The 18,918-nt window shown below is 31.5% G+C and overlaps 3 protein-coding genes across 3 annotated transcripts; all 3 read right to left on the minus strand.

The window, feature by feature from the left end:
• Nucleotides 1-2,892: 2,892 nt before the first annotated feature.
• LOC18013481 (protein indeterminate-domain 5, chloroplastic) lies at nucleotides 2,893-9,141 on the minus strand. The gene is made up of 4 exons (XM_006395752.2): nucleotides 9,116-9,141; nucleotides 6,601-6,799; nucleotides 5,928-6,324; nucleotides 2,893-4,375 (listed from the first exon to the last, which is right to left on the minus strand). The coding sequence occupies exons 2-4, from the start codon at nucleotides 6,782-6,784 to the stop codon at nucleotides 3,133-3,135; spliced, it is 1,824 nt and encodes a 607-aa protein (XP_006395814.1). The 5' UTR covers nucleotides 6,785-6,799; nucleotides 9,116-9,141; the 3' UTR covers nucleotides 2,893-3,132.
• A 4,508-nt stretch (nucleotides 9,142-13,649) lies between these two features.
• Nucleotides 13,650-15,570, minus strand: LOC18013499 (uncharacterized protein At4g15970). Its single transcript, XM_006395753.2, has 4 exons — nucleotides 15,284-15,570; nucleotides 14,565-14,930; nucleotides 13,993-14,474; nucleotides 13,650-13,895 (listed from the first exon to the last, which is right to left on the minus strand). The coding sequence occupies exons 1-4, from the start codon at nucleotides 15,554-15,556 to the stop codon at nucleotides 13,823-13,825; spliced, it is 1,194 nt and encodes a 397-aa protein (XP_006395815.1). The 5' UTR covers nucleotides 15,557-15,570; the 3' UTR covers nucleotides 13,650-13,822.
• A 400-nt stretch (nucleotides 15,571-15,970) lies between these two features.
• Nucleotides 15,971-18,408, minus strand: LOC18013444 (putative Myb family transcription factor At1g14600). Its single transcript, XM_006395754.2, has 6 exons — nucleotides 18,134-18,408; nucleotides 17,476-17,552; nucleotides 17,326-17,362; nucleotides 16,852-16,990; nucleotides 16,592-16,715; nucleotides 15,971-16,270 (listed from the first exon to the last, which is right to left on the minus strand). The coding sequence occupies exons 1-6, from the start codon at nucleotides 18,306-18,308 to the stop codon at nucleotides 16,040-16,042; spliced, it is 783 nt and encodes a 260-aa protein (XP_006395816.1). The 5' UTR covers nucleotides 18,309-18,408; the 3' UTR covers nucleotides 15,971-16,039.
• Between the last annotated feature and the right edge of the window lie 510 nt (nucleotides 18,409-18,918).

The raw sequence follows: 18,918 nt of genomic DNA on the forward strand, positions 1-18,918 counted from the left end.
ATTCATGAAAGACTAATGAAAAACAATCTCACTATAAGACTATTGTAAAAAAAAATTGAGACAAATTGAGTACTAATCTTTTCCTAAAGGAAAAATATAATATTGATCTTGAAATACGTTTAAATTTCTTTAGAAAAGTATGATCCGTATGGAGTTACAACTAACAATCGTGAAAAACAAATACTAGCTTATGTTTCCAGGGAATTTGTTTATTACAAGTAAAGTAAATCGTTTACTTTTCATGTTTGTGAATCGGATAAATTTTATATGAAGGGATTTATTATTGAACTGAATAATATAACTAAAAGGAAAAAAAGGGATGTAAAAAGAAGGGGGGAAAAGCATGTGAATAGCAGAGTTGTCGTTCATGTGAAAGATAGGGAAAACAAAAAAAAAAATGGCCCGTGAGAGATTGTCGAGAAAAGTTTATGAATACTACAAAAATTCTTGAGATTTCTTCTGCTTATTCTTGGTCCACTTCATTATGGGAAAATCTTAAATTGGGCCATACATACACTAATTGATAACTTTTAACATCCATCAAAAATATGGAAAGATTATTTGGGACGATTTTTTCGATAGTCAATCAAACAATGATACGTGACTACCGCATCAATCCGCACAAAACGAGGCAAAAATGATAAGATCTTCCGAACACCATACTTAACCTTCCCAACCGACATAAATAGCTCGGCATATCTAGTGTCTTAGTTCTTGAGCAGAGATGGATGCAATAATTCATATCGTGTGGGGGTATATACTAATAGAAGCATTTAAAAAAAAAAGTCTAACATCGTAGATCTAACTTCCGAATTACAAGAATGTTATGTTCCAATATATATAGGCATGTTGCAGCAAGACAGGTATCGCGATCTACAAATATAAGAGTTACTCCCTCCCAATAATTTGAAAATGAGAGATCTTTTTCCTCTTTAGTGGCCAAAACGCTCCTCTCTAGTCTACCAAGATTCATCAAATATGTTGTTGCTCGAAAAAAATACGGACCACCATGAAGTTACAACCCTCTTAACAAATTCTAAAAATTCATCATGAACCAGAGTAATAAATGTTGTTGTTGAGTAATTTTTATCTATGGATGTTTACCAATTTTGAAGGTGAACTTAAAATTATGTGAAAACATAAACAAAAATTTATCAACCTTGGTTCAAAGTTTAACTGCTACCTGTTGAAGACACAAAAGTTTGTAATATGCTTGGTTTTTAATTTCCGATCATAACAAAAGTTTTTTAATAAAGTAGGGAACCAAAATGGCCAAAGTTTGTCCAAGTGTATTCAACTTTGGATGGGAAGGGATTAACTTGTATTTACTAAATAAGTGAGTTTTTTTCTATATGGATTGATTGACCATTATACTATGAAAATTTTAGGAATTATGAGAAAAATACTTTTGGAACAAAATAGAAGAAAAAAATGAGAGAAGAGCTGTCTGTTTTTGGTGAGACAACGATACCATCTCTCCGACTCGTTGCATGTCGATGGGCCTCTTACTTGCATCACTTGTATGTATGTCCTAAATGGCTACAATATATACATGATATTTTTATTGTTATTCTCTCCATATAAATTATTACGACACTGACATTATAATACTATTATTAATATCACTAATTGTTCCAACAATTATAGATGTTGTCAACAATAATGTATCTTACGTTCACACACACACACCGAAAAAATACACCAAAACAATCTAGAAATGAACTAGAGTTTCATAAAAATACCCCACTTCCCCTCTCCCCAAAAAATAACAAAAAGTTATATTACTATACTGACCTGATTGGATATGAACCGAAAGAAACCAAATGATTTTCAAATTGACCGAAGGAACTTAGATATGAACCGAGTGAGTTTCAAATTTTTTTTTTCATTTTTAGATATTTGGAGATAAACAATAAAACCCTAATTAAAAGAGAATAGAAAAAATCAAACAAAAACTTTAATTTTTGAAAACATTAATGATATATTTGATGAAATCATGAAAACATGTTTCCAAACCAAATTCGAAATCGTACCAAATCGATTTGCATTAGAATTCATTTTATTTCTGATAGTTTCACATTTTATCAAAATATTTCTTAATTTTGTAGATATTTGAAAAACCCAAAACAAAATTCAGAGTTAAACAAAAATCAAATATACGATATTTATTGAAAACATGTTTCCAACCAAAAATCGATTCGCACTGGAATAACTTTTTATTTTATGCTATTTTTTCACCGAATCAATAATGTACACTCGTGAATGTTGAAACAGAATTCTTGATTAAGGACCGTTAGATTTAAATATGATGGGGACAACCCTCTAGGATATGGTAGGAACATGTTACATACAAAACTATATATATATATATATATTATGTGCACATGTGACATGTATGTATACATGTATCGAGATATTTAGAAAGAGGATCACAAGACAAACACTCGTGACATTGCCAGCTAGTGAGGATGACAAATGAAAAGAAATTAAAGAATAAAAAGGCAAATAAAAGAAAATAAAAACAAAAAGACAAATAAACTTAGCAAAGGCTGCTTGTACTCTCCAACTCATTGACTGCCCCATGCAATGATAAGACGATAAATGTGTCAGCCAAAAAAAAAAATCAAAACTTTTTTCATCTACAAAATAAAATAGTCCACAAACAATTATTCACACCACCCAAATTCTTTATATAGCTAAACCCGTAGCATTGTGTATATAGAACGAAGACTTAAAAATTGACTCCACAAATAAATAAATTACTTATTTAGTCTAAAAGTAGCTATAAATTTCTTCATATATATATTCTTTCATGAGTAAAAAAAAAGAAGACAAAATAGAAATCAAATATTTAGAACTCAACAGATAAATAATATAAAATTCTCTGCATTCTGAAACCATAATATAAACTATAAACTCTAAAAGTATTTTTTTTTTGTTCAGGAGGGAATCCATTTATATAAACTATAAAGGCAAAATCTTTTACAAGGAGGGGGAAGAAAAAAGGAGCTGAGTTTAGATAAATTGCAACTAAAATTTTAATTACTTCAAATGGGGGTTTGGTGACGACATGCATACCTGAAAGATATAGCATGTACTATGATGAACTAAAAACCTTTTAAATTTTTCTCCTTAGAAACTTGCATGATGGATTCCATACGGTGGTGAACTTGCCGGACCACCATTAGGATTCACATTCATGCTGTTTCTATCGGCGGAATCCGACGAAGAGCCAACTCTTTCTCTACTGTTCCCATGCTGTTGTTGTTGTTGCTGTTGTTGTTGTTGCTGCTGTTGAAACCCTCCGCTTCCACTCATGCTTCTTACGATCTGTCCAACTCCAAGAAAGTCTCTAGTCATGCTCTGTTTATCAGTGTTTAATCCTTTGTTCACTCCTCCGTACGAACCAAACGGAGAATCTACTCCATTAACGTTGTCTCCCGTTGCACCGGGGTTAGAGAAAGAATTCATCAAATCATGAAGATTACTCTCGTTTTCTCCGTACATTCCACTCCCAAAGCTTCTTAGAATCGATGAGGCATTGTTATTGTTGTTGTTGTTGTTGTTGTTGCTTCCGTTGTTGCTGTTGTTGCTTGAGGTTGAACCCATTTGAGCAGCTTTCTGAAGAAGAGCAGTGGCTGACATGTGAGGTGTTGAATTGGGATTTTGCATTGATGAGCTAAAGAGTGAAGGCACCGCTCCTGAGCTGATTCTATCAGCCGAGCTCATCAGATTGTTAGGGAAGAGACCGGTGCTTCCATCTCCTCCTCCTCCTCCGCCTCCAACAGCATTTTCGCCATCAAATTGGTTGGAAATCATAAGATTACCCGAAGAAACAGCAGCAGCATTAGGGTTGCTTGTGGCAGAAGCAACTCCGTTGTTTCCAGAGAGGAAGCTGAGATTGAAGAGATTGGAGGAAGGAGAGTTATGGTTATCATGTGAGAACTGCATCAGACTCTGTTGAAAATTCATTGGTGATGGCTTGATGTTATTGTTCGCAGCCAAAAATCCTTGTTGATGTTGTTGTTGATGATGATGATGGTCTTGTTGATCATGAAAGCTAGGGTTTTGGTCTTGCATGAAGTAACCTGAAGCATTTGCAGCAATGAGATCAGAAGAAGAGCGTGCGGCGGCTCCTCCTCCTCCTCCGCCGCTTCCAAGCCGGAGAATGTCGCTGGATTGATGATCAAGATTCTGTGGGGCCCCCATGTGGGACAAACCAAGGATCATGCTTGAAGTGTTGTTGTTGGAGTTGTTGGTGTTTTGTCCGTACGGAAAGTGATGACTTGGCAAAGAAGTCAAAGAAGTTGGGTGTCTCGCACTCTCTTGAGCCAACGCGTCACAGAATGCTCTGTGTGTAATGAAACTGTCTCGCCTGTGACAGAAAAAAAAAATTATTTAATTCACAATGGAATCTATTGGATTGTCAGGTATATATGCATAAATTAAATGATGAAAAAAAGACATATTTTGGGAAAAGTGAAAGAAAAAATATTTACAAGTAAGAGAGAAAGAGAGAGACTCATCATGTCACGTAGCTACAAATAGATTCGCGTGTAATTATGGGATCTTGAAAAGTAGATACATGGCTAGAAAGTCACTCTAGTACTCTATTATCATCCTATTATTATTATTATTTCACCTATATGTAAATTTTAACGGCTTACACACTCACATGCATTGATGCATATCCAAATAATGCACGCATATTCATAAATAGGAGTACAATGTTGTGTCACACTTCAACTACGATGATGTAAATGTCTATATGATTATGCGTACGAACAAATTTACAAATCTATCTACACAGTAGACGCCATGTTTAATGAACATAACATTATTTAACTCCGGAAACATATTATGCATTAGATATGCTCGTCATTGCAAACTATAATTAACTGCATGTGTATGTATACGATAATGTGACTATATATAAAATTAAATGGGTATTCAAAATTGAAAAGGTAGGTGGAAAAGTTAAGTTTCACAATAATATATGGAGAGAATGATTGTCAAATGAATATCTGAATCTGTCTTAATTTCAAGATCCTGCAAGTTCAATAAATGCAACTGAGCATTTATTCAATGAAGGACTCATATATAAATGTTTAAGTAACTACTTATGTATTTATTTATACCACCACATTTGTATCTACTTCGTTCCATTTATAGAACTCTTCTAAATGCACGCACACACACAAACACAGCAATGCCATTTGCCAACCAAGACTAGAAAAAAAAAACTTCAATTTTGAAATATTTGCTGGTATATTATTTATCACTCCTATGCAATTTAAAGCCATTTTATGCAAAATGTATATAGTAATGAACCAAAATAGATATGCGGTGTTTGTGGTTATTAGTAAAATTTTACACATAAAAGAACAAACACTGTAACAGCAACCTCTCTAGATATTATATAGTTTAGCAGCACGTGAATTGGCCATAGTATAAGTATAATTTTAAATCTAAAAAAAAATCTTGAAAAAATATATTATTTTATTTTCATGACAGAAAATTGGGCGGTGTTTCCTAGGCAAAAAATATACTAGTAAAATAATAATAAAAGAAATAGAAGAAAAAAAAAATTGAAATTGGTCCTCTTTGATTTTGAGTTTCTGCTAGAAAGCATCTAATGAAATATGGCAGTTTCAGTGTCATATATAGATATAGTAGTTATATGCACACACATTCACGTGTGTTCATGTATCAATTTCGATTTTTTAATATTTTTTTAAAAAAATTAAAGTTGCATTTACTGCACGAAAGAAAGCGATAAGAGCATCGAAGACTTCGAGGCGAAACAGAAAGTGAACCCAAAAAAACCCTAATCCATGAAGAATGGCTCACGGACACATTCACATAAAATTCGCTTAGCTATTAGTATAATTTTAGTTTAAATAGTTTTAAGGATTTCGAGTATTTACCGAGAGAAGAGTGTACCACAGTCACAGCGATATTCTTTGGTACCACAAGTCTTGGAGTGAGCTTTCCAATCGGACTGAACAGCGTAACGCTTAGAACATTTCTCGCATTTCCACTTCTTTTCACCGTGTTTACGGTAATAATGTTTCTTGATTCCGGTGAGGTCTCCGAGAGCACGTGACGGGTCATGGTGGACGCACGTGGGCTCCGGACAAAGATACACTTTCCTTTTCACTTCTTTGGTCGATTTCTGTTTAAGCTTCCATGGAAGGTTGTGTCCTCTTCGGTGAAGTTGTAGATTCTGTTCTCTTTGAAACCCTTTGTTGCATACTTCACATATGAATCTGTTTGTTGCCATTAGTGTCTTTGGCGATAAAGCTATCACTTCTGCATCTGAATCTAATTCAGAGAAAACAAAAATTGAGGGTATAATTATTAATTAATTTAGAGATTTTTTTAATATTGCATGGTATATAATTGATTGAATTCTGAATATTGGAAAATCAAGAACTAGGGTTTTGCTAATTTGCTTCTTTCAAGATTTGGAAATTGAGTAAAGGGAGAAAAAGATGAGAAAGGGATCTCTCTTTTTCACCAATCAACGTTTTAAAAATTGATCACATGATTTTATTAGATTAAGATGATAAGATTTCAAGTAAGGGGTAATTAACTTACTTGGAGTTCTCGGTTGGTTTCTCTTCTTTTTCTGCGGTGGAACTTCAAGAGGTTGCTGAGGCTGCGGTGGTTGCTGGTGAGGAGGAGGAGGAGCGGTGGCGGAGGAATTAGGAGGAAGGAGGTGAGATTGATCATCTTGTCGAACTCCAAAGAAGGAAGCAGCCGAGGATGAAGAAGCAGCCATGGATTCTTCTGTGTTCTGTGTGATGGTGAGAGAGAGAGAAGAAGAAGAAGAAAAAAAAAAGAGAAATGAAATGAAACTAGAGAGAAGAAACTCTTAACATTAAATTCTTTTTTGACTTCCACTGATATCTTATCTCAATAAAGCCCTAAAAATGGGATATTCCAGATTTTAATTAATTGATATTTAATTTTTATAGAGAATTTTAAAAACATAGAAATTTATGTGAGGTAATAGAAGAGAGAAGATGAAAGCGACAAGTGAAAACGAGTGCTATACTAGTAAAAAAAAACAATTCTCACCCAATCCAATAGCCTAGAGTGTTAAAAGTTCATATTCGGTTTTTTAAAAAATGGTAAGATAATCAAATTACATAAATATAGCTTGGTTAATTTTAGTATAGTTTTTTATATGCATGACATTATATTTGATACATAGGATACTACAAAATCTAATACATTTTTTAATAAAAAACAAAATATTTTTTGGGTTGTCCACAAAAAAAATATTGTTTTGTTTGTTTTGGATTTAAATAAAACTATTTAAACAATTTTGGTGTCGACTGTAGATACTAACACCTATACAGAGCAATTGCTGATTTTTCTATTATTTTCTTCTGAATATGTAAATGAATTTTAGTAAAAAAGAAAGTATAGAACTACAGAGGTCGGTGGACCCAATCCATTTGCCACAAAACGACAGTGGATGGTGCGTGAGACAACCCTCAACAGCTCCTCTCTCTCGTTAACATATGTGAAAAATAAATTTAAAGAAATTTGTTTTTGGATCTAAAAAGGTTTATAAAACAGATTACTACAGAGTAACTATGATACTAAAATAATGAAGATATTTGACATTAACATAAAATATCAATACGAGATTGCCCCTTACAATAAAATTTATCATCGCATATCTAAACTTATATAATAATAGAAGGGGGGGAAATCTCTATAAAAATATTTCGCTTTTAATATCTGTTAAAAAATGAAAATGTTGGAATTGTGTGCGTACGTCAGATTAAACTAACTTTCAACATTCGACCATATATTATGTCGTAAACCAATTTATAAATTCTAGAATAGATCCACAAAGAGAGAATTTTGAATTTGAAACTGAGTTAGTTATTTAATCTATCTAACATACTATAGACATGCTTAAATATATCTACTTCTTAATTAGCGGTTATAAGAACTAATTGACTATTTTGTATATAATTAGAGAGAATTCACTAAGTTATAAAAAGTATGTTTAGTCTTTCGAAAAATATAAAACAAAATGAATATAATTAAATAAGAGACTACATTGATGCGATCTTTTTATATCTAAATTTAATAATTTTTTGGAAATACTTTTCAAAGGTTAATCCACAAAGCATCTAATATTTTTCTTATATTCTTAACAAAATACGATTATTTGTCACAATCGTCATCATCATCTCATATGGGTCTCTTTTTTGTTTTAAAAAGTTCCTATCAAATCATATTACATATATATAAATATATTATTACATATATATATATATATATATATATATATATATGAATGTATGTCTGTCTGGGTGTCATGGAAGGTTGAACGTGAAAAGAGATATTCCAAAGATAAAAAGGACAAAAGGAAGAATGATTGTATATATTTTTCATGTATGTGGTAAAGTAAAAACAAAATAGGATACTCCAATTTTTAACTAAATTTCGTCTCTTCCCATATTTAAGCAATTAATTAGATATAAAAGAAATCTATAAAAATTCCCCAAACGATAGCCCCTCCATCTTTTATTTATTCATTTATTTAAACTATCAAAAACACTAGATTAACAGAGAATTTCTATGAATTTTTTCTGTTTATGTCTATTAATCTAAAAATGAACATTTTTAAAAATATATAGTATTCTTCAATTTTAAAAATAAAGTAAATATTATTACTGAAATAACTATTATATTTTTAATATGTTTATATACAATATAACGAAGATTGACTACCATAAATCTTTAAGAAAAATATTTTTAAATACTGTCTATTCTTCAAAGAAGGAGATCAACAAAATCAACCCATTTCTATATGGGTCGCTAACGTGATCATGAGTTATATATCAAACTTGTTTTAAATATCACCATAATCCAAACATATGCTGTTTTTGTTTTATTTGCACAATCATTTGTGCTATGTTAAGAGTTTTCAGTAAAAGGAATAATAATTGCCATTCCCGATAACAATGACACTTGAACCGTAACCTTTCCTCTCACATACATATTCGAATAGCAATTCTTTCAAATCAACAGTAAGTATATATTAATATATTTAAACAAGACAAGATTTAAAGATAATGAACTTCACCTCTTTTAGCTCTTCGAGTCGGAGGTAAGATTTTGAAGCGTTCCTATCAGTTTTTTACCTCTAAGTATGAAGTAGAGGGCCATTTATACACATATTTATACACACACAGTAAGCATGTACATAAATGAGTGAGAGCAAATTTAAGGAGAGTTAATACACTTTTGCCAAAACATTAATTACGTTAATTATTGCTTTCAAAGTTTTTAAATCATTACCAAAACTGAAAATGGACTAAAGTTGTTAGAGTAATTACCAATGTATTAAAATTAATTTTAGAAAAACAACAACTATTGTTTCTATAAATATTTACCATTTTAACCTCTACAGATGAGGACATAAGAAAATATGAAATGACAAAACAAATCCTTGAATTTTGATTCCAATCAATTTTTTATTTTTAAATTTCACACTCAAGTTTGTTTTGTTGATAAAATTACCTTTTTGTCGCTGAAATATAAATTCTGATAACAAATTACCAATTCTAAGAAGATATAGCCAATGTAGTTAGCTTTCAAATGCAATAGTAATCAAATCAAACGAATATATATATATATATATATATATATCAAGTTGGATGTCCACTTTTTTTTTCCTAATCACCTTATACCATCAGTCCTAAATCTATTTATTGTCCCATTACTTTGATTCTAATGGCATATGAAATTTAACACCAATGTGTATTTTTTCCAAGAATAAGAGAATATTTGACATTTTCATCATAATTTATTTTCAGTGTCTATGAAATTTTTTCTTAAACAGTTAAACTTTCGAACAAAATTTTTTTTAAGAAATTAATTTGGAGTTCTATGTAAGCAAAAAAACATTAGGGGTGGTAAAATGATTTAGATCAAAGTTAAATAGTTTTTTAGAATTTTTCTAGAAAAACCAAAAAACATAGGTATTTATGTCAATGTATAATTTTTTTAAGTTTATACATAATTACTGTTAACAGTTGTTATGAACTATTAAAGATAATATATTGCCGCGTGTAAGTCATGGAGAGTCTATAAATCTTTCATACATTTATTTAAGAAAAGTTTTGTCTGCGTGTAAATCATGCCAAGTCTTTAAATCTTTCATATCTATCTCTGTAAATATTCATCCACGTGTAAGTCATGGTGAGTCTATATTTTTTTTTATATCCAGTCATAATGAATTTATAAATTTTTCATATCTATTTTGAGTTACAATAACGAACGTTACAATAATGAATTGAGATTTTTGGTAAACAAATTGACATTTATAATAAATTATGTTAAATTGTGAATTATTTTGGAGGAGTGGTTAATTAGACCAAGTAATACAGTAAAAATTCTCTAAATTAATAATGTTAGGACTTTCAAATTTTATTAATTTAACGAATTATTTATTTATAAAAATATTAATTTGGTTTGGGACCAAAATTTTATTAATTAATCGAGTTTATTAATTTATTAAATATTAAATTAATTGTAGAAAAATGATGGTACATGAAACTATACTTAAGATTAACTGTCTCTATTATTAAAAAAATACATTTTCAGTAGCTCATCTTAAATAACTCTATAATTAGTGTGTTTGATGTAAAACAATTTAATGATAAGTGATTTAATGAAAGATGATTTATAATATTGTTTAAGTCATGGTAACTCTATAAATCTTTCATACTATCTTGAATACATTTGGTCACGAACTTTATAATCTTCTAATTATTATTATTTGAGAAGGACACTTAAAAAAAAAACTTTTATGTCATGTGTTATTAACAACTTTGCCATGCTAATGTGTCAATCTAAGAGAGATTCTCAAAGATTTTTTGAAATTAGACTCAATTTACTAAATTAATTACATCATATATCATTAACATTAATTTAGTTAAAGATTAGTTTATATCAAATATATATTTAATACTCAAACATTTAATTTGTAAAGATATTCTCTCTCTTTCTATTTCGTATCAACATATTTATAAAAATTTAATACATAATATTACTTATGTTACTAAACATTATTTTTTTATCTCATTTTTTTAATCTTAATTTTGTTAAAAAATAATCATATTAATAATTTAATAATAATAAAATCTAAATTTTTTTGGTTCATATTATAATTTACATGGTTTTATATCAAAGCAAAGTATCTTAGTCTGATATTAGACCGGTTAGATAGAACATATTAATTTAATTTAGTATATTTAATGTGTACTTTTATTTATATAAAAATACTACTAAAATCAATTATAAATCAATAATTATCTAGTATTTATGAAATTGTATTATAAAATAAATATAACTTTGATCATTATTTATAATTATATAATCATCATATATAACTGTATTTATATATATTATATTTACATATTCGGATAAAAGAATTATGGTTAATATTTATCTTGCACATAGTGGAAGTAATCAACTAGTTAATAATAAATTGAGATTTTCACTCTACAAAATGACATTTACAGTAAAGTTTATTCCAGATTGTTAATTATTCTGGACGAGTGGTTAATCACACCAAAATAATGACAATAATTAAACTATATATATATAATACCCTGATACATAGAAATATATATTGGTCCACGAAAATATGCTTTAACTATCTCTATTACATAGAAATATATTGGTCCACATAAATTTTTTATAGACATAGGGATCTACAAATTGAGGTGATCATGGTGTTAAAAATTGATACAACGGTCAGATCTAGATGAGTGTAGATCGCCTCTGAGATCACACTTATCTTGTTCTTCAATGAGATATTGTCTTTTGTAAGTGGGGTGATATTTATGAAAAAAAAAAACAAAAAACTTAAGAGTAGTTTTGAGCATCTATATAAATCAAAGTACACACATCTTCCCGAGAATCCTTAAAGATCAATGACCTATTAAGAAGTGACTTTTAGTGTTTTGCGAAAGTGAATACAAGTATGGAAGAGAAAGCTTTTGTGGTGATTTGCAAAACAAATAAAAATCAAATTTTGTTCTTTTTGATGTAGCGAATCTGACAATCAAATGAAAATAAAAACCAGAGATCAATACAAATGGGCGTGGGGTTAAAAAATGAGGCTGGTTGAGACATCACAGTACTATACTTTAAGATAAGATTTTGAATTATATATATAATCTAAACCAATATTTCAAGTATAAGCAAGAGTCTCTTACACCAACAAGGTCTTAATAACCTGAAATTTTGAATCGTATTAATTACCATTGTTATGTGCATTATGGGTTACATAATTATAATTTTGTACATAAGTCTTGTTTCTTCTTTTGTAGTTGTTAAATGTACATACGTCTTGTTTCTTAGTCTACGTTGTTTGAATTAAAATAATCTCATATTCCGTAAAATAATAAAAATTGTGTCATGTGTACAAACGCCATATAGACATGAAGTTCGACCTAAGCCCGTTATAGCGGTAGTCCGATCAGTACCAACAAATTCGTATGACTTGCCGTGTTGTAAAAATGAATGATATATTTCACTGAGTACAAAAATACCAAAATACTTACAGCCATTTTGGAAAATAGAAGCAAATAAGCAACTAAACGAGATAAACCACGGGACTGTCCCGTGAAAAGGTAAAGAATGTCAACCCGATTCTTTCATTTTTATTCATCGTGCGAAAACTGAATAAATCTAGTGATTCAATGAAAACATAACTAGGCAAAGGCAAGGCAATAAACATTAAATAAACTTGAGCTTGAGAGTTTTATATCACGTTAGTGTTCATAGTTGCTCTTTTAAAACAGGGAGATAAAATTAAACATACAAGATTTTGGTCATGTTAACAGGAAAAAAAGTTTAACTGAAATGTAAGAAGAGAATGTTGTTGTTGTATTGATCGCACGAAACAAAATCTGTTATTCTGTTGCAAAAGCATTTATATAAATGTCTATGAGAAGTTGTTATTTCTATAGTTATATGTTTCATCCATGACAAACATGCAGGAAATATCTTACCAAAAAAGCTTGTTCACTTTCATTTATCAAAAAAGATTCTTCACTTCCAGATTAATAGGACGCTTCGATGATATTTGGATATTTAGTGGTGCTACATTAAAAACAAAAATGTGTATAACATTCCGATCGTCTTCATATCACGTGGAAATCTACTTTTTCGACTTATTATTATTGCTCTCCCTCTATCTGATTTACGTTTCACAATATGCTCTGTATGAAATTCATAAGATTTGTCAACTGATTTTGCAGCCCACAAATTAATTCATATAACTTACCATCACGTAAACGTGTATAGTAAACTATAACAATTTCCATAGATTGTTTATTTTAGAATTTCTTATTTTATAACTTTGTTTGCATGCACCACCACTGTACTTTGTCAAAATACAAGGTATTAGAATGTTCAGGTTTCTTTCTGCCAATTCATCATCACTTGCATGAAAAGATTTGACAGTCTGATCAATCAAAAAGAAAGAAAAAGATTTGACAGTAATTATACGTCCAACAAACGTCAATTAAATCTAGAGATCAGAATTTGAACTCGTAAATATCGAATGTGGCTAGAAAAGGTTGTTAGAAATTTGAAGTATTAAATCATTTATCTTCGCGTCAAATCTAGAGAAAAGGGACACAGTGAACAAGACATTATGTGCTCTTTAAGAACGATCGATCATTTTACAAAACTTGCCTTCCTTTTTACTTCCTCTTCGTGTAAAAAAATCTCAAAACAGTTTTCTATATACATTTGTAACACACACACACACACTTTACTCTCGGGAATCTCCTGGTGGCTCGCTCTCATCTTCATCCATGGAATCATATCGCCGAAGTGAAGCAAGACTGCAAAAAAAAAACAAATCATTAATTCCCTTAACAATCGCAAATTGCTAATAAAGATCGAAAAAAATGACAAAAGAAGATGGATTTAAATCAAAACCTGCAATTCTGCGGGACTTTCCAGGAGAAACCAGAGGATTGCTTAAGATGAAGTGGTAAAGCCATGAAGTCCCTCCAATCTTGAAGCATGATTCTAAGATCATGAAGCTTACTATCCATACCGAAACAGCAATTCGCGTGCATTGTACGAACAAGATTCAAATCCTTGCTCGGCTCACATAGACCACCGAAATACGCAGTGTTCAAGAACCTAATCTTAAGCCCGATTTGGGAAAGGAAAGGTTCAGTCTTGATGAAGTTAAGAACGTCCTGGTCGTGATATCCCGCGTATCTGATCCGTGAAGCGTACCAGTACTTGTAGAAGAGTACAGTTCGGTTATTGGATCTCACAAAGCTAAACCCTCCATTTGGTCTATTCTGTAGATCGTTCGACCTTCCTAAGTAATGGTCACAAGCGATTTGGAAATCGGCAGACCTGTAAAACCGCGGAAAAGGGTTCCTGAACCACATCACATCAGCATCCTGAAGAACACGTTAAGAAAATAGGATCACTCGAGAGAACCTAACAACATTCTTGCGTAATCATCAAGAAGCAGGAAGAAGTTCTTTTACCGTGAAAACGAAATTGTAACCCATTTCAAGAACAGACCGGAGGAAATCGATTCTTCTCCACATCATTTTCAAGTAAGAACGAGTCATGAAGTAAGCCTCGCCGGAGAAATCAACACCCTCTGTTTCAAGACTGAAACAATGCTTATGCAGTTCTCTGCAACGGGAATAGGCTTTAGCATCCAGAGCAATTATCACCAGGTGGTTTAAAAGCATGCTTGTTCCTTCACCGATTCCAAAACTCTCGAAGAAGAGATCGATAACAGATCCAGGAGCTGCCCAAGCTTCATTCAAAGTTGTTAATATGACTGTACCATCTCTCGTTGCAGCTCTACGCAGAACATCTTCTAGCTTAGGTTCTTCAATTTCCTGGTATGGACTATGACAAATCATTAGAATGTAGGACACAGTAAAGTCAAGAAAACCTTGTGAAATCTAGAAATTCGACTCAAATGCGACAACTATCACCAGAAAAATCTAGGTTTAGTTTCTAAATTTGGTGCCATTTCAATATGTTTCATAGCACGAATCATCGGAATCTTTCTACGCTCCTTGTATCATATATCATCGATTGTGATCAAAATTAGCCAAATGTTCATGAATCAACCAATCAAATCCCTAACCCTAAACCGAGAATCGCACTCTACATTCGTCGAATATCAAATTCATGAAAGAAAAAAAAAACACACCGACTGGTAACAATACGATAAAAGAAAACGAACCAGAGACTTGAAGGAATCGAGAGACGGGAAAATGCGAGAGATTATCGAAGAAGAAGAGCCAGGGACGACGTGGAGGGATTCAGCGGATCTGTAGAGGACGAAGCAGGAGATGGAAATGGCGACAAGGAAAACAACGACTCGGCGTAAAGGACCGGAGCACGGCGGCATGACGACGGAAGCTGCGGCGGAGACGGAGGAAAGATTACCGACGCGGGACGAAACGTTGAGCCTCGCCGTCTTGAACCTCGAGCCAACACGATTCGATAGATTCATCCACACCGACCATCGTCGGCACGGAGAAAGTAAAAAAAATGGTAAGTTTTCAAGATTTTTATTTCGAAAATATTAATTTTCTTTTTCACTATTTCACCAAGAAACGGTCACAATAATTCCGAAAATTAAATAATGACAATAATTCAGGAAATTAAATCCGTATAAATTATTTTTCTCTTCCGTGGGATTTCCATACTCAACGCTGCGTTTAAGGATTTATCCTCCAGATCAAAACGCCGCGTTTTTTAGGATTCATTAACTGTATTTTTTTTTAGGATGTAAGTTTTGGCTCTGTTTTCGGCTACGACTCATTCATTATTATTTTTTCTTTAAAACGTCTCAGTTTGATATTTATCTAAATTTATTTTCAAGATTTCCATAAACTTTCAATCTCGGATAACAAGAAATCCTACTTTCACATAAAAAAATATATGATATTTTAGTGCAACTAATCTAAGAAACAAATATTTTTATTTAATAATTTCAGCTGCCGATGAGAGAAATTGAAAGATTAAGGTTGAGATCAAGCTTTGGTTTGCATTCTTTGAAGACGAAAGGTGCAGAACAAGTGGAGACCGCTTCACTCGTTTCGCTCACTGACGATGCATTGCTTCTCCAGTGATGATTATTCAATGAAAGAGACAACGACAAATCTTCTTCTTCTTCGTGTTCTTGCCAAGTATTTTCCCAATTCTTCGTCTCCTTCACTGTTTTCTATTGACAGAAAAAAAAGACGAAAACCAAACCGTAAATGCCAATAATACGATGGGCTCATGAAAGTCTGAGCTCTAACGAGCTTAAGTCTCAAAGACAAATAGTAATTAAACCGGACTCTCGTTTTTATTTAACCCCAGTTTCAATCTAACCGGTTAAGACTCAAAAGGCAAACCTTTAATCAATGTCACTTTTTATGGTCTCATGAGCCCAAGTTCCAAAGACAAAGTAAATTAACCGGAAGTTTAAAATTGACCCTGGTTTCAATCAGACCAGTTAAATAATACTTGTGACGAAAATTCGTAAATGAAATAAACATACCTCGAGGAAATGATGCGATTGAAACGTCGTCGTTTCCTTCGTCTTCTCCATGTTCATGATGTGAAGAAAGTCATCATCATCATCATCACCAAACTCTGAAGTCTGCTCCTTTCTCCTTCCTCCTCTGCACCAAAGTAAATAATAAATAAAATTAAAAAAGGACAATTCAAATGCAGACAAAAAAGTATATATGATAGCTTTTCTGAAACAAAATTAAAAACATGTCAGAAATTATATAAAAAATAAAATAAATGAATTACCTAAGAGGAGAATGTGAAGAAAGAGGAAAAGAGTGAAACCCCAAAAGACAATCATTCCTTGTGTGTAAAGACAAGTTGTCATGAAGATAATCTTCTTCAGTGTCTTGTCTTCTTCTTATTGAAGATGAAGAGCTTTCCTCTGTCCCAAAAAAAAAAACAAAAGAATTTAAGTAATGACCATAATGAATATTCTCTTGATCTATAAAAATAGAGGTACCCATTTTCTTGTTTTAAAATATTTTATAGCAAAATATATGTATTTATGACAATTGTCTCATGAATCATGACACTAGACCAATAGTACATACTACAAACAGATACAGTAAAACAATTAAATTCCATCCATTATTATAGTTTTGATGTTAACAGTTCAAATTAAAAAATCAACGGTCCCATTCTTTCTAAAATCATCATTTCAGAATTTGTTTTTTTTTTACTGAAAATTTACACAAGAAAAAGAAAAACTCTCGCTACCTGGTTTACCCAAAGTGAGTTTAGAACCTCTATACATCTGTTATATGTGATCAAAAAAGCAAAAGAGAAAGGTGCTTTAATATTCAAGATATTATGGTTAAAAATATAAGGATAAGAAAGGAAAAAAGTAATTTTTGGTAAATTTATTACCTGGAGATGGCTCTTGACATGTGAAATGGTGAGTCCCTTCACATCCATCATCTTAAGAACAAGCTTTGGAGTGGCTCCTGTATCATCAAAAACACACACAAAAAACAAATTAAATTAATGATGACTATTCATGAAAAAAAATATGAGAAAATTATGACACTTCCTTCAAATTTTCAGAAAACAAAAAAATCCAAACTTTAAGATATAAGAATGAAACAAATAAGCAAAAGTGTGAAGCTTTATTCAAAAACTTGAGGAAGATGATTCTTTCGGATGATGGGGATAATAAAAGAGAATTTCAAACTTTTTTTAGAAATTTCCAAAATCCAAACTTATATAAATGAAGCAAAGTAGCGAAAGTGTGACGCTTGGTTTATAAACTTGACTAAGATCATTCGTTATGATGATGAATATCAGTAAGAAAATTTCAAACTTTTTTAGAAATATCCCGAAAAAAAAAATCCAAACTTTTAAGGAAGAAACGAAGTAGCAAAAGTGTTGGTTCATAAACTTGACTAGAATGATTTCATTGAAAAGAAATGATGAGAAAAGTTAACTCTTTTTGGAAATATCGAAAAAAAATCATAACTTTAAGACATATGGATAAAACAAAGAAACAAAATCCCAAAAGACTGAAGAGAAAAAGTATAAAACTTACGGTGTTGGCCACCGAGCATATCGACGGCGTTAACGAAACAACGGTGAAGATCCGGCGTCCATCTGAGCCGAGGAATCGGAGACCGTACGTATGGCCTAACTCCACCGCCTCCGTTACCATTATACCCAACGCCGTTAAAGTTTCCGTTACCATTTCTCCCACCACATTTACCCATTTCTTAAAATCAGTAACAAGAACCCTAGTAGGCTAGTAAGTAGAGAACCCTTTCGATTTTGAAATAACGAAACAAGATTTTATTTTTCCTTAAACCCAAGAAAGTTTGGCTTTTCTTCAGACGTAAAACCTTTTTCCTCTGTAAAGAAGAAAGAGAAACGAAAGAAGCCTCAAGGAGAGGATTTGTGGGTATGGGTTGGATTAAAAGAGCAAGTTATTTTTGTTTTCTGATTTGGTTTTGGCTCTTTCTAAAAGATGTCTGTCTCTTTTTTCATCTATTCTCTTTGTCTCTTTTTGGATGCACTCATACATATCTCTCCCTATACATATATCTGCAAAAAGCCAAAAATAATACCAATTAAAACTTTAGAAAAGGTTCACTCATTTTTGTTTGCCGGATATTCCATCGTAGCTGTGTTTAATTAGGATTTAATGTATATTGATTTTTTTATAGTAAGGTTTTAGAAATGTTTGATTAGGATAAATAGAAATGAGCTAAATATCAATTCGAGTTTCAGTTATAATCAGATATAATTGTTTCTTATAGTTTTGGGTTTTTTTTGGTTCAGTGTTCCAAAAATATATATTACCAAATTGTAGTAAATAATGAG

The sequence above is a fragment of the Eutrema salsugineum genome, unplaced genomic scaffold (assembly GCF_000478725.1).
Source record: "Eutrema salsugineum unplaced genomic scaffold, Eutsalg1_0 scaffold_6, whole genome shotgun sequence".
Lineage (NCBI taxonomy): Eukaryota > Viridiplantae > Streptophyta > Magnoliopsida > Brassicales > Brassicaceae > Eutrema > Eutrema salsugineum.

Coding starts and splice junctions, on each gene's coding strand:
- LOC18013481 (XM_006395752.2), bottom strand. CDS start 6,784: ATGGCTGCTTCTTCATCCTCGGCTGCTTCCTTCTTTGGAGTTCGACAA. Junction 6,325..6,600: donor AAACCAACCGAGAACTCCAA/GTAAGTTAATTA, acceptor TCTCTGAATTAG/ATTCAGATGCAGAAGTGATA. Junction 4,376..5,927: donor TGTGGTACACTCTTCTCTCG/GTAAATACTCGA, acceptor TTTCTGTCACAG/GCGAGACAGTTTCATTACAC.
- LOC18013499 (XM_006395753.2), bottom strand. CDS start 15,556: ATGAATCTATCGAATCGTGTTGGCTCGAGGTTCAAGACGGCGAGGCTC. Junction 14,931..15,283: donor TCGATTCCTTCAAGTCTCTG/GTTCGTTTTCTT, acceptor AGTCCATACCAG/GAAATTGAAGAACCTAAGCT. Junction 14,475..14,564: donor GTTACAATTTCGTTTTCACG/GTAAAAGAACTT, acceptor CGTGTTCTTCAG/GATGCTGATGTGATGTGGTT.
- LOC18013444 (XM_006395754.2), bottom strand. CDS start 18,308: ATGGGTAAATGTGGTGGGAGAAATGGTAACGGAAACTTTAACGGCGTT. Junction 16,991..17,325: donor ACTCACTTTGGGTAAACCAG/GTAGCGAGAGTT, acceptor TTTTTGGGACAG/AGGAAAGCTCTTCATCTTCA. Junction 16,271..16,591: donor AATCGCATCATTTCCTCGAG/GTATGTTTATTT, acceptor TTCTGTCAATAG/AAAACAGTGAAGGAGACGAA.